At 49.4% G+C, this 13,752-nt stretch overlaps 1 protein-coding gene across 1 annotated transcript; it reads left to right on the top strand.

Annotated features, from left to right (window-relative positions):
- Nucleotides 1-5,925: 5,925 nt before the first annotated feature.
- HMX1 (H6 family homeobox 1) lies at nucleotides 5,926-12,231 on the top strand. The gene is made up of 2 exons (XM_085642488.1): nucleotides 5,926-6,567; nucleotides 9,993-12,231. Exons 1-2 carry the CDS (start codon nucleotides 6,276-6,278, stop codon nucleotides 10,538-10,540), a joined length of 840 nt encoding a protein of 279 aa, XP_085498614.1. The 5' UTR covers nucleotides 5,926-6,275; the 3' UTR covers nucleotides 10,541-12,231.
- The last annotated feature ends 1,521 nt before the right edge of the window (nucleotides 12,232-13,752 follow it).

Raw genomic sequence — 13,752 nt, 5'->3', positions numbered from 1 at the left:
TGATTAATAGATTAGTAACACGCACACTAACATCAGAGTTAATAGACATCAATCATACAGCAACCGATAAAAGCATTTCCCCAACTACTCGGTGGTTGGGAGAGAGGATGAAGTGTGTAAATGTCTTCCCTGCCAACTCTCTAAGATTTTGTTTCTTGTACTCATTTAAAGATAACGTGCAGCCACCGGAAGAGAGGGGTCGGACGTGACGCACAGCCTGGCTACGGACCATGGAACATCTATGGCATCGACCAAGGGGGAAGCAACGAAGCAAAAAGGGCGTGAGACGAGGCACCATTATCAGAATGATAAGCGATGGAACGAAGGGCTATCTCGAGGCCCCCTACTCGCTGACCAGCGTGCCTGAAGTCCCAACCCGTCGAGCTCGATTGATGGGCTCAGTGCTGGAAGATTCTGCCCCCCTTGGTCCGCTTTTTGATCCGACCCCACTCCACCCCCTCTTCCCTCGGCATCCCGAAGCACATCACACCCTTCTCTCTATCTCTCTCTCTCCCTCTTTTATATGGATTTTGAATTTGACTTAACTACCGAAGAACAAAAAGCGGGTACCCCGTCTCAAAGTACCTATGATGAACTGTGTTAGAGAACAGGACTGTGATCGGAGAACAACGAATGGTCACACCCTGCCACGTGAGAAATTGGATTTGAGCTGGACCTTAGCTCCACTGCCGGTGCTCAACAGTGCCAACAAAAGAAGAACAACAACAAGAGCTTACCAGTGATGGCTCTTTATAATAGGACACTGGAAAGAAGAACTCCCTCCCATGACTGTAACTAATGTTAAGTTGAATTCCTCTCCCAACCACCACTTTATATTAACTATCTTCCTATCGAGTTTTCATGATGTTGCGTCAGTCACTTCTGACTGTACACTGAGAAGTTAAGAAAATCTAACTTTGTATAATGACATTCATACAACACCAGCCATGCACACGACTATACTGACTATTTTTGATCAACACGAAGTCTGGGCCTTAAGTAATGTGCGAAATATCCCTTGTTTTGCCAGAAACGTTTCTCTCTTTTTTTTTTTTGCTTTACAGTATCATGTTTGTGCTCAAACAAGCTCCCCTCCTCCTATCCCTGGGCCTGACATGCGGCACAGCTGATGTAATTTTGTATGTACTACCTCCTCGCCTACTTTATCAACTGTATGTAACTATGTACAAATGTGTCAGATTACTCCTGCCTGCCCTAAAAACTCTGTACCTTTAAGGAATGCATGAAAAACATTAACGGTATTATAGCTGAAGGGTTAACGAAGGTGAATGTCGGCCAGGCAAGCTGGCGAGATATGTTAAAAGGGAGGACTGTGGAATTTTAGCTTGTAACTGAACATTATCTGCACCATCTTGCCTCTCCCCAGCGCCACGCACAGCGAACGCACGGCCGCCATTTCAGGCACCCCACTCTCTCTCCCCGCTCATTGTCGATCGCCAGCGCGTCCCCCTGGCGCTGCAAGCATCCCCCCGCGCGCCGACCACCCCCGCTCTCTCATACACGGGCCATAAACCCTCTCCTTCTGCGCGACCCTGCCATGGAATCACACCCCGTGCCTGACCAACACCTCCTTTCATCCCATACATGGTCATACATCCTTCCTGATAACCCCCATCCTCCGCGCCCGATTGTCCGAACCGATCCCAGGCCATCACCTAGCCCTACGGATGCAGTTTATCGCCCCTACTGTAAGGAAAACACCCCACATCAAAGGGATTACAGCAGATCAAAGCCCCTACCCCCTGAGACCCGGCCGGTCGCACACACCCACGGGAATTGGCGGAATGTCCAGCTGTGTGATAGCCATCTCCTACTGTAGGAGGGGTGGGGACTCCCACTGAAGATATGTGTGGGAACGAGCTCGAAGTGGGGATTCCGAGGAAGTTCTTTCTTGTATCAAGACAATCTCAAGAATGTGCCATGTGTGATAAACCTGCAATAAAGTCATAAACCTGTGTATAAGAGGCCAGGCCTCAGAGATGCAGTTAGAGCACCTCGTGACGATACCTTGCTGTCTGATCTGATGTGTTCTGCTCCGACGGAATAAAACTTTGTTTCCTGCCTTCCAGTCTCCGGCGCCTGCCTCTTTATTGGTTTAACATCGAATGGTATAAGAGGCGATTACCGCCGGGCAATACTTGAAAGGTTATCGACTGAAACTGCCGCTACCGTTTAACACTACCAGCTATAGTTGGATGAAGGAAGCAGATATATCACGGCATTCTGCACACACCTGGGCCTGCAGAGATATTAGTATTTGTGCTTTGGAATATTATCCGCAGCCAAAGTGTTCCAAAATGCAAAGCAAACACAAGGAAAGGATGGACAGAGCACTGAAACTTTTCAGACACTCAGTCACAGATCTGGGTTGAATCCATCATCGTTCTTTAGCTCAGTTCGCCACTCCAGTTGAGACACAGCCAAATGCAAATCAGTCTTGACCATGTTCCTCATGGAAACAGTCCAGCCCGTACTGCCAAGCCAGGTCTTCCCTGGTCCGGAAACAAGCATCCTGGGACCGGTTTCGGGGTAACACCAGTCATCAGCCAGGCTAGCTTGAATCCAGTGGCAAAGTGAGCAAGGGACCCACGCCTGGGTCCAAAATGCGATCAGGGAGGTGTTCTTCGGACTGCAAGGGGTCATGAACGTCAACAATGACATTCTAATATACTCTGCGACAGTGGAGGAAAATCATTAGGGGCTTAGAGCTACCTTGAAGCAAGTGTGTGATCATGGCATCACTCTCCAACTGGAGAAGGGCTCCCTCTTCTAAACCAGCACTGAATTCTTCAGCTAGGTTGGCATCCAGGTTGATCCAATGTAGTTACAAGGGATTTGACAGGCCCCAGCACTGTTCAATGTTTTCTGGGGATGCCATCTATTTTGGCCAGTTCATCCCCTTCCTGGCAACCATAGCAGAACCACTCAGGGCACTGACAAAGGCTGATGCCAGGTGAACCTGGGACCCCTGAGAAGAGGATGCATTCCAACAGGACAAGTCGGAGCTCCTGAGCAAAGCAACAATGTCCTAATTTGCCCACAAGAAAAGGATAAAGCTCATTGTGGATGCAAGCCCCATTTGAGTTGGGGCGATGCTCACACAAGAGGTCAATTCTGGGAGGTGATCCTTCACAAGCCTTGCCCTATACCCGATGAAAGCAAGGTATTCCTAGATCGAGAGCTAATCCCTTGCAATCAAGTGGGCCTCTGGACATTTCCACCTGTATCTGTGCAGACAATCGTCAGTGTAATCACTGACTATCAGCCACTGATCCCACTCTTCAAGGGCATGGCACCTCATGAACATTAGGTGATACAGTTGTAGCACTACTAGTTTGAGGTGATCTTCCGACAAGGCTTAGGAATCCAGCTGACTTTTTATCCAGGCACCTGCCCCGAGCAGACAGCAGACCGGAGAAGGAGGCTTGTCATATGGAGAAGTACGTATGGCTGGTGAACTGGGGGGCATGCAAGTGGCCATTGAGTGTTCCCAAGATCTGCTAGGCGACTGCTGATGATACAGTGCTGCTAAGGGTCATGGTGATTTTGCCAAACGAGTCATGAAAAACGTTCCTGCAGGATGCCAACCACTAGGGTGGCCCTGACAAAGAATAACTTACACAACTTTGGAGAGTTCGGTATGAACTCAGCGCTACTCAGGATTTCCTCGTACTATGGGGGCACCAAATAGTGAGCCCTGAAAGTCTGATGCAGTGGGTTGCAGAACTCGCTCAATGAGGGCACCAAAAAACTGCAAAAACTAAAACCTGGCTGTGAGGGAAAGTGAGGGTGACTGGATTGGAGGCCGTAGTGGATAACCATGTATGACATTATGCAGTATGCCAAGTCACCAGTTGCCTGGAAGCCCCAGCACCAATAAAAACGAAGAACCCTGTGTCGGTTCCTTGGAAGAAGGTTCAGCCTCGATTTTGGCAGCGCCCCAGAATGGAGGACCACCATAGTACTAGTGGACAGCCATTCCAAATACCCCTTTGTGGAGCTCATTGAATCGACTGCATTCTTAAATGTTGCCCCAGCACTGTAGAAGGACTTGGTCCTGGTCGGCCTCCCATAGGAAATCAGGACTGACAATGGCCCACCATTTCAAGGCCTTAAATTACATGCTTTGGTCACCAGTGGTCGCCAGCTAATGGCGAGGTTGAGCGCTTTATGCGTACATTAAACAAGGCCCTAAAAATCGCTGTTCATGAAGGAGTAAACCCAGAGACCAGCTTACACTGGTTCCTGCGTGAATACGAAGGCACTCTGCATTGCACAACCCAGTTCCTTCCTTGGGCTCTCATGCTTAAGGGTTACTGGCACTGCACAATTCTGTACACCCGGAGTTAACCCCCCCCCTGAGTTTGATCCAGATGGTACCTAGAACAGGTGGGTGCAGAACAACAAAAGGGCAAGCATTAAGAGGAGAGCAGCCCACCAACATCTAGGACCAGGAGACCATGTGCTCCTGAAGAACCGTGGACCGTGGTGGTAGTTATGTACACTGTGTGTACCAGGTGTGTTGGAGGCAACAACCATGGAGGGCATGATGGTGACCGCGTGCAGAGGTGTGGAGACGGAAACTGGGAATATATGATGGTTTAAGCAGGTGGACGCCCCTGATGGGGACACTGAGGTTGCGGAAGGGGATCAGGAGGATGGAGACCTCACCTCAGTAGACTAATACGTGCCTGTGCCCTTGTCAGGAAGCCACTGCAGCTTGCACCTTCCATTTCCCATGCCAGTACTGCCAACGACAGTACTAACAGAACTACTATGCATCACACTTCTCCTAGTCTGACAATGCAAACTACCCCCTCCCCTCCCCCCCCCCACACACACAGCTATAACAATGGCAAGGGAGGCACATATAAGTCATTTTTATGGTATTTTGTTAACTACAAATAGCACCATCATTTGGCAGACTGTCATAAGATACGGTGTTCACAATTAAGTGCTGGTGCCGAGCACCGGAAAACACGGCTCAAATTAAGCACTGCACTACCAACAGGAGTTTGACCAGTCTCGATCGAGATCAGGTGTGCGATGTGAGAGTCGAACAGCAGACTCCCTAGGTGATGTGAGCCAAGAGGAACCGCATAAGAGGCTACCGAATCCAGCACTATAACTTACGCTTAAATCCTCGACCGAGTCGTAGACTGAATGACTTTGTGCGCAGTATCAAGTCCTGGGAATCAGAGTAAAGTGCGAAAGGGATCCAGTGAGCCACCCAGACACAATACCCTGAGTCCCCTCCGGCGCGCCGCAGCCGGAGGAAATGAGGGGGCCATGGACCACAGTGGTCTTTGCCCGGAGCTATCATCCAGTGTGTGTTGTGTCCGCCATTTTTTGCCCCCGCGCTACGGCATTAGCCTCACTGTAGGCCACACTCAGAGCGCGGGGAAGACCTTGGACTACTAGATGCTTTCATGGTGAGGAGTCTGAGGACAAGAAATGTTGCTCATATGCCGTACGATCTTGACACATTAAAAGTGCATCTCCGTCAACATTCCAGCTCTTTCGCACACCTGAACAGCGCCCTGTGTCGTTGTATCCAAGATCCCTGACGGCGCAGTGAAGCCACCGTGGTCTGAAGGGAGAGCTAGAGCGACCACTACTTGCTGCCAGGGGATGGCAATTGTTTGTAGAGAGGAGGTTAGCCCTACTCCTTCAGAGCTGTCATTGAACCTCGCTGCCAGTCAAGGAAGCGCAGACCAGACCCAGCAAAGGCCGCGCCCACCTAAGACCGACCAATCAGGCTAAGCGGTTTGTTTCGTTAAAGCCCGCCCACCCCGCCCCCTTCCTGGGGAGGCTCTGTTCCCTCCCCCTCCTCCCGGGGCCCAGTTTGCTTCACTAATTGACCTAAATAGAGTCTATGAGTGACAGGCCTCCTCGGGCCCCGAGGGATGCACATACTAGCTGCGGAATAGAAGCGCCCCCTCCCCTTTGGTGTCCTTCTCCTCACTCTCCAGTAAAGCCCATTTGCCGCTCAACTCGTCCAATCGCGCTCCGCACTCCCCGATCGCAAAACGCTTAACTCGCCTGACATTTTGATTTCCGTATTGTGGTTTTTATTGCGCCTCCGCCTGATTTCAGCGCGAGTACCCGGAGGAGGGCAGGCTGGACATGATAGTGTAACGGAGGCGATGCGAGGCGCTGACCAGGGCTACTTGTGACCCCAGGGCCTGGAAATCTGTTGGTCGGAACCGGAGCAGCGCATCCCGGCACCCCCGACCACGGGACCTCCGCTAGCAATGCCGGATGAGGCGGCAGAGATCACGCGGCACCGCCCGGCCAAGGTCTCCTCTTTCTTCATTGAGAACCTGCTGGGCTCCTCAGGGAAGGAGCGGTGCGCGGAGCGCTCTGTGCACCACGGAGAGCGCGCGTGGCAAAGCGCAGGGCCCACTGGACATATGGGCACCCTAGGCTGCTGCCCGCAGGTGCCATCCGGGCCCTTCAGCTTCCCTTTCCGAGACAGCGCCTTGGAGTGGTACAGGAGGGCCCAGGCCAGCTACTCCGCTGGAGGAGCGTGCACCAGCCCGGACAGTAAGTATTGAACTCTGACAAGTACTGGAAAGCGATCTCGGGCAGTTTACTGTGCGTGCTCCCACACCTTCTTGCTGGGTGACAAGCATGTACAGAAAACGATACTGTAAAATATGTACATTAGCAATTTTGTGAGACGAGTGGAACCTCTGGTACCCAATTATCAATGTCAGTTTACACGCATATCTGATCATTTGGAACTCCACAATACATTTTCTGTCGACGTGTAAGTAGTCGAATTCTTGCACTGCACAAATGTATGGTGAAAGGCGTTTTGTGAGGTTTATTTTGTGTTGCACCTGTTTTTCTTTAGCTCAGAACCGAGGACGCCTCGGTGCATACTGTCGGCTCATCACAGACCATCCGGAGAAGTGTGGACAGAAGACGGACCATGTTTCGTCTCTACGACCGATGTTTTATCAATAGCAGCATCCGCTTGTCGTTAGAGCATAGCGCCTGCTTCACCAGTCTTTAAATATCAGGAGTTCGTGGGATCTCAGTTTATGGGGCTCAATGTGTCGTTCGCCGGGAGAAATGCTGAGCTTGCCTTGGCGAACCTACTGAACTTTTAAAGTTCATCAATCTCTTCTGACGCCTGGTCTGACAACCTATATGCTATAGGCCTTCGGAAGTCAGCAGCGATTGCCTACGGAAGAGGCCTGGGCTTGACCGACTGGTCTTGGTAACTAACGGGTCGTTGCCCATAGCGGACACTAAAGTTCTACAGGGTACTTACTACCAAAGCCAAGACTACGTCCCATCTATTTAGAAGGCACGAGAACACATACCAGAGAGAACGGGAAAACACACACACCTCCAGTCAATTATGGCTGTAAAACAGTTTAGGCGGATCCCACTGTTTTCTTGGAGCAAGGAGACTGATGATTAAGTAACTGCATGTGTGTGAGAGATGTTTTTTCCTTTTGTGGGTGAATTACATTAAGCGGTACCCTCAGCGGCTTCAGGCCCCTCAGTGTCTCTTCGCTGTCCATTCTCTCTCTGTTTAGGATGGCGTCTGCTTGGTCTGGACGTCCTCTCGCTCGCCTTTCCCTGCGACGGTCTCATCTGTGTCCATACTCTCTCTCTGCTCAGGATGGCGTCTGCTTGCTCTGGGCGTCCTCTCGCCTTTCCCGGAGGCGGACACACGGTGTCGCTGTGCTCACGGTCACGGGACGCTTCTGCCCTTCCAACAAGACCCTTTAACCCAGAGTGGCCTTCACACGGTTCCGTGTGAGGGGCTCTCGGTTTGTCTGGGGCACCCTTAAGACACGAGGGCGCCCCATCAGTGCCCCAATCTCCTGCTATCTATGGCCCTTTTCCTGCCAGTCACCCTGCTGCACGCTGTTTGTGTTCACCGCGCCCGCACACGCGGAGTTAGTGTACAGGGCACTGGGTAGACACGTTCCCCTCTGCCCGCCTTGGGTGTCAAATAAACAAATAGTCGCTGCACACAAACAGAACCGAAGGCGATCAGAGGCCGGAAGCGTGAATAATGGATGGTCACCGCTTCCTGTGTCTGATTACACGTCTCCTGTATGCGTTCGACGGGCCCTACATAGTTCACAGGCTGGGCCGTTATATAGCTACTTTTCATACACTCCTATGACTCTAGACGCTATTAATCCGCGCTCACGTTTCTCTAATGAAGCGCCGCATCTGAAGTGCCACAGCGGCACCAGAAGTAAGCCCCATTTGATAATATCTGAGGTAGTTGGGCAAAAATGACAAATCACATATTGGGGAAAAAAACACTGGAAATGAGCAAAAACAAATCGGGATGTGGATCTATTAAATGGGAGTTCTCCGCGCTTTGCCCTGGCTCCTTCCGTCGGGGGCAAATACAACGTTTCTCATAACTCTAGCGCTTGTGGTGACCTCATCCTTAGAACCCGGTTCACAGCGATTGCCTCTAGGCGCACAGCTGTATTCCCGAAAGTGCGTTAAAATGCACGTGCACTTAATGCTCCGACTTACATCCAGATTGTAGACACAGACAAGACAACTGCCGGTTACGCTGCACGTGCCCCCCTCGCCCGTTCCCCTGAAATTCACTGCAGTGATATTTTGAAGAGATCAGACCCCTTATATATTAGGCATCCGAGAAATTAACAGTGAGCAGGTAAAGGTAGTTGGAGCCCTTTGGCGCTCTTAAATTAAAATATTATTGAAATGGTGGTTTGTTTTTATTTGCCCGTTTATCAGCTCGAGCGTCCAAGGAGAAAGCGTGCCTGGGAATAGTTACATTTCGTACAAGTGCGCACAAGCTCTTAAAAATGAAGAAGTAGATATTTTATGTTCCTAAATGATATTATAATTACAAAGCCGCGGTCGCACGTACTTCTTGTAGAGGTATATTATAATTGAGAGTTGATTTTGATATCGATAGATTATTTTTAAATTGTGTATAAGTACCAACTGTTGTAAAAATGGCAGAGGCGTGTTTAACGAGATGTATGAATGTATGCATATACTCAATGCAGCCAGATATGTTCACCCAAAATGTCCGTCCGTTGACCCTTTTCTTCCTCCATACGTGCTGCTATCAGAAAATGGCAGGTTTCTCTCTCTCACTAATATATATATATAATCAAAATGTTGTAATTATAGTGAGAGAGAGAAACCGGCAATTTCCGGACAGAAGTGCGTACGGAGAGAGAAAGCGGTAAACGGACGACATTTTGGGTGAACATATCTGGCTGCATTGAGGATGCGCGCGATATGGAACAACACGAACGATGACATTAGCACATGGGGTACATAATATAGGCTTAGGGCACAGGTGGCCAGGTGTGGCACTAGGAACCGCGTGTTTCTGTTTACCTTCATGTCCGCTCGCCTGTCCTCCAAAAGATGTCAAAACATGTATTCAGCAGCTGATGTACCCATGCAATGGTCAATTTATTCCCTTTGCTGCCAGATGCAGATTACGGGTGCGGGGGAAGCTGGAAATCAGTTGCTAATGCAGATAATTCATATTGTGTTTTCGGCCTAATCTGAGCATGTTCTCTCTGTTTAGACATTTGATAAAAGTATTCCTGGGGTGACAAATATCTGATAAAGAATATACTATGGGCACAGTGCATAGGCTTAATTATACCCCTTCCTGTTTTATCTATATGAATAATCCATCTTTCCCAAACTACGTATAATGTTATATCCCTCGTATACTCCCTCCTTTCGCAGCCCTATTCCCTCTTGTTTAATCTATTACATGGAAATGTCCCGGATGTAACTATTTTCCCGCGTCAATGTACGCGCGCACATCTGTGCTGTAGGCGCATCTTTTCGTAGACTTTGAGCGCAGCGATGATATTCATGTCGAGCTGCTGTGCTCGGGTTGCAGCAGAGTCTCGACAGAAGTGATAGGTCGCGAGACACACCGCAGTTCGCGGAATTGTAACCCCTTTCTCTCTCCTCTCTTGCAGCCAGTGACCGGGACTCCCCGGAGCTCGCGGAGTTCGCCGAGGGACCGGACCGGCCGCACCGCCCGGAAGCGCATGAACTGTCGGCGGAGCCGGCGGAGGAGGAGTGCGGCCTGGCCGACGAGGAGAAGGCGGAGCCCGGCTCCCCGGAGCAGCGCGCCTCGCGGAAGAAGAAGACGCGCACCGTCTTCAGCCGCTCGCAGGTCTTCCAGCTGGAGTCCACCTTCGACCTGAAGCGCTACCTCAGCAGCTCGGAGCGGGCCGCCCTGGCCGCCTCGCTCCACCTCACCGAGACCCAGGTCAAGATCTGGTTCCAGAACCGCAGGAACAAGTGGAAGCGGCAGCTGGCCGCCGACCTGGAGGCCGCCAACCTGTCGCACTCGGCCCAGAGGGTGGTGAGGGTGCCCATCCTGTACCACGAGGGCTCCCCGGGCGGCGCCGTGGGCTTCAGCTCGCCCCTCATGGGCTACTCGGGCACCGTGAACTACCCCCTGGGCCCCTTCCCCGGCGCCATCCCCTTCCTCAGGTCGCAGATGACTGGCCTTGTCTGAACAGCCTTTCAGGACCTTCGTTCCGTGTTTGCATCGGACTTTGTAGCTCGGTTTGTCTGCCCTAAAATCTTGTATACGAAAGAAAGACGTGCAATAAACCCGGGGCCTGGGCAGGTTCGATTCTCTGCCACCCAAAGGAGGGGGCGAATCTGCTGTGGGATGTACACATTCCACTCGGTGGGCCTTCTCCTGGTAGCATCGGAAGAGGTGACCTCTGTCTGGAGGTCTCTGCAGGGGTTAGACCAGGTCACACCTCCCTGCATTATTATATGTTTGAAACACGCTTAACTTCTAGGTGTTAAGGCGCATGACAAGAATGTAAAGGACTTCCACGAAAATGTGCATTTCAGAACTCAACAAACAGCTTCTTCCTTTCTCACGAAAAGTGAACGTTACTGCTGCACCACTGCTCGAGGACTAGTGAACTCTGTAACTTGAGGGATTGTGTTTTTGATAACTTAGTGCACTTGGCTTCCTTAGCCAGGAGTGTGTGCCGTACACTTCTCAGGTGAACTTCACAAGCTAAGAAATGGTGAACATCACCACTGCAGCAATGGTGAACTCCGCTGGGCGAAGAATAGAAACTCGCAGTTCGAGAAATGGTGCACTTCCACAATCACTGGTCAGAGCACTTCACTTCATCACCTATTGATGTGGGAGCCTCACTGCTCAGGCGAAGTTCACTAACTAAGGAGTTGTGAACATCACTACTGCCGCAATGGTGAACTCGACAGGTCCGGGATTAGTTCATTTCCACACTCACTGCATTGTGCATTTGTATTCACTGCCTAAGAAACAGTGAGCTGTACTACTCAGGTGAAATCACTAGCCAAGAACAGCTAAAACTCACCACTGCGACAATAGTGAATATAACTATGCAGACGATGGCGGGCATCATACTCAAGTCATGGTGGTCTCAGTTACAGAAACAATGGGGGATTCGCGGCCCAATACAAAGGCGCCATGTTTGTTGAAGGACTGGCGAGCTCCTGTCCTGATCAAATAGGGAATCGCACCACTGAAGAGAGAACGCACGGGCTTCACTACTTAGAAAACGTAACGGTCACTCCTTAAAGTGAAAATATTTTAACGCAAAAAGAAAAAGTGAAGTTCACTCCTCAATGAAAGGTGATGCTCACTATGCAAGAGCCCTGTTATCCCTTAACTGGTTAATTGTGAATGTCACTAGTCAATGTCAGTAGTGACGAAAGGGAGCACTAACCAACAACAACAACATATGGGTATTTTCGAATAGAAAAAGATGAACTACACCAGAAATGGTGAACATTGCTACTCTAAAGTTTGTTTTTTTATGGAAAAAGACAATTGTTCATCACACAGTGAATTTCTGGGCCCCTGTGTCTAACACAGGGCCCGGGGGTGCGATCACACCAGAAGACACTGTGCACGTTATTTGCAAGGAGGTGCCTACGTCACACAAGTGCTGGCTCCTGGTATGCGATCGCAAACATATATGACGAAGACAATCAGGCGGCGTATTGCTGCCGGTGAGGACCGGCCATCCCATGACCTCCCCTGGATCGAGGCCGCAGAGCTTTTGTTTTAAGATCTTCTCTTTGAGTTTTTATTTAAAGAGAAGACACACATTGGCCTTTACTATCGGTAGAGACTCGTTAAATGTATATAACTTTATTTTTCATATTTTACTACAATAAATTTTAAGCATGAATTAAAATCAATTGATTACAAAAATATGCTGGCCATGTATAGACCTTATTTTTTCAAAAACTGTACTTCCTTGGTTAAAGCGTGTCTTTTCTTTCCTCATTTCTTTTCACCTAGGGGCCATGGTTTGAGTGACTAATGTGTCTCTTCAAATTCGAGTGTTGACTGATTATTTGGTAAATCTGGATGGGAAGAGAATTAGACAGATCAGGTGTCACAGGATGTTGGGGAGGGAAGGATTCCCGTCCTGGGTGCTCACCCGGGAACTTTCAGTTCGGGGTCCTCCTAATCTCGACCTTGGTGGGAAATTTCGTGTTCTTCTGACAAAGGTAATTTGAATTGTAAATATGTGAAAGTAAAAGGTGGCGGCACTACTTGCTGTTTATAACTTTACAAATTGCATGGCCCTCCGAACTATGCTATTACACATGGATTACTTTAATATGGCCTCAGCTGGACCTTGAATACCATACTGTGTCAGATCTTCCTGCTGAGACAACATATTTATAATGCGCCCCAAAGCTTCTCGGAGTCCACCTGCGAAGAAATAAAAAAAAGAATGTTCTAAATAAAGAGAAAGACAAAGAAAAAGAAATATAGACAAGAAGAATGGATGGATAGAATAAAATTAATACAGAAAAATAGAGAAAAATAAAAACGGATATATAAATATAAAAAAGGCAATAAAGAAAGACGAAAAGATAAAGGTAATCGAGACATGGTATAATAAGAAAAACTTAGGGAGAAGAGTAAGACATAATCGAAAAATAAAGACAAAACGTAAAATATGCACGAACCGAAAAAGAAAAGACTTAACGGGAAAAAAGGCAAGGACAAAAAGTAAAAGAAGAAAGAAATACATCTAAAGGATGAATACAATCAATAAGTTAGAAAAAGAAAGTAAGGATGAATAAAAGATCGATCAACATGTCTCCTCATTCCAGCCGCAGCTCAGGCCTGCATCATGAGGTGCAGGTGTTCCCCTTGTATTGATCATTATATGATTTATGGAAACGCATACTGCCTGTTATCTGTAAATGACCCGGCCTTGGTTGAGTGTGATCTCGGCAGGGCAGCCCGAGACCAGCCCCCCCCCCCACCCCCCACACACACACACCATCCCCCCATCCCCCTCCCCACTCACTTCTGCTTCACTGCTGTATGGCCCAGGTCCCCTCCTATCACCCTCTGCCTTCACAGGACCGCAGGGTGGACGTGTGAACCTCACGGCCCAGCGAGCACCCGTTCGATTTAGATGATATGATTCACGACTTTTCAACGCGCTGCATCGGCCTCTCATCGCCAGCTAAAACTCTGCTCACCCCAACACGGGCTGTGCTCACCCCAACACGGGCTGACCTGAGCTTCCAACACGACTCTTCATTTCAAGCGAACTCAGCGTCCTTCCCACCCGCGGCATTGACGCAGAGACAACTCACACACCTACAGAACGGGGAATAGAAGCAGTGATGCTGAACAATCTCTGGAACTAGAGCTCTCTTATTGTCTTTTGTCAAACGATGCCG

Source organism: Triturus cristatus, chromosome 2_2 (genome assembly GCF_964204655.1).
Source record: "Triturus cristatus chromosome 2_2, aTriCri1.1, whole genome shotgun sequence".
NCBI classification, from domain to species: Eukaryota; Metazoa; Chordata; class Amphibia; order Caudata; family Salamandridae; genus Triturus; species Triturus cristatus.
The sequence above is the reverse complement of the archived record's forward strand: the minus strand, read 5'-3'. Positions and strand labels throughout refer to the sequence as shown.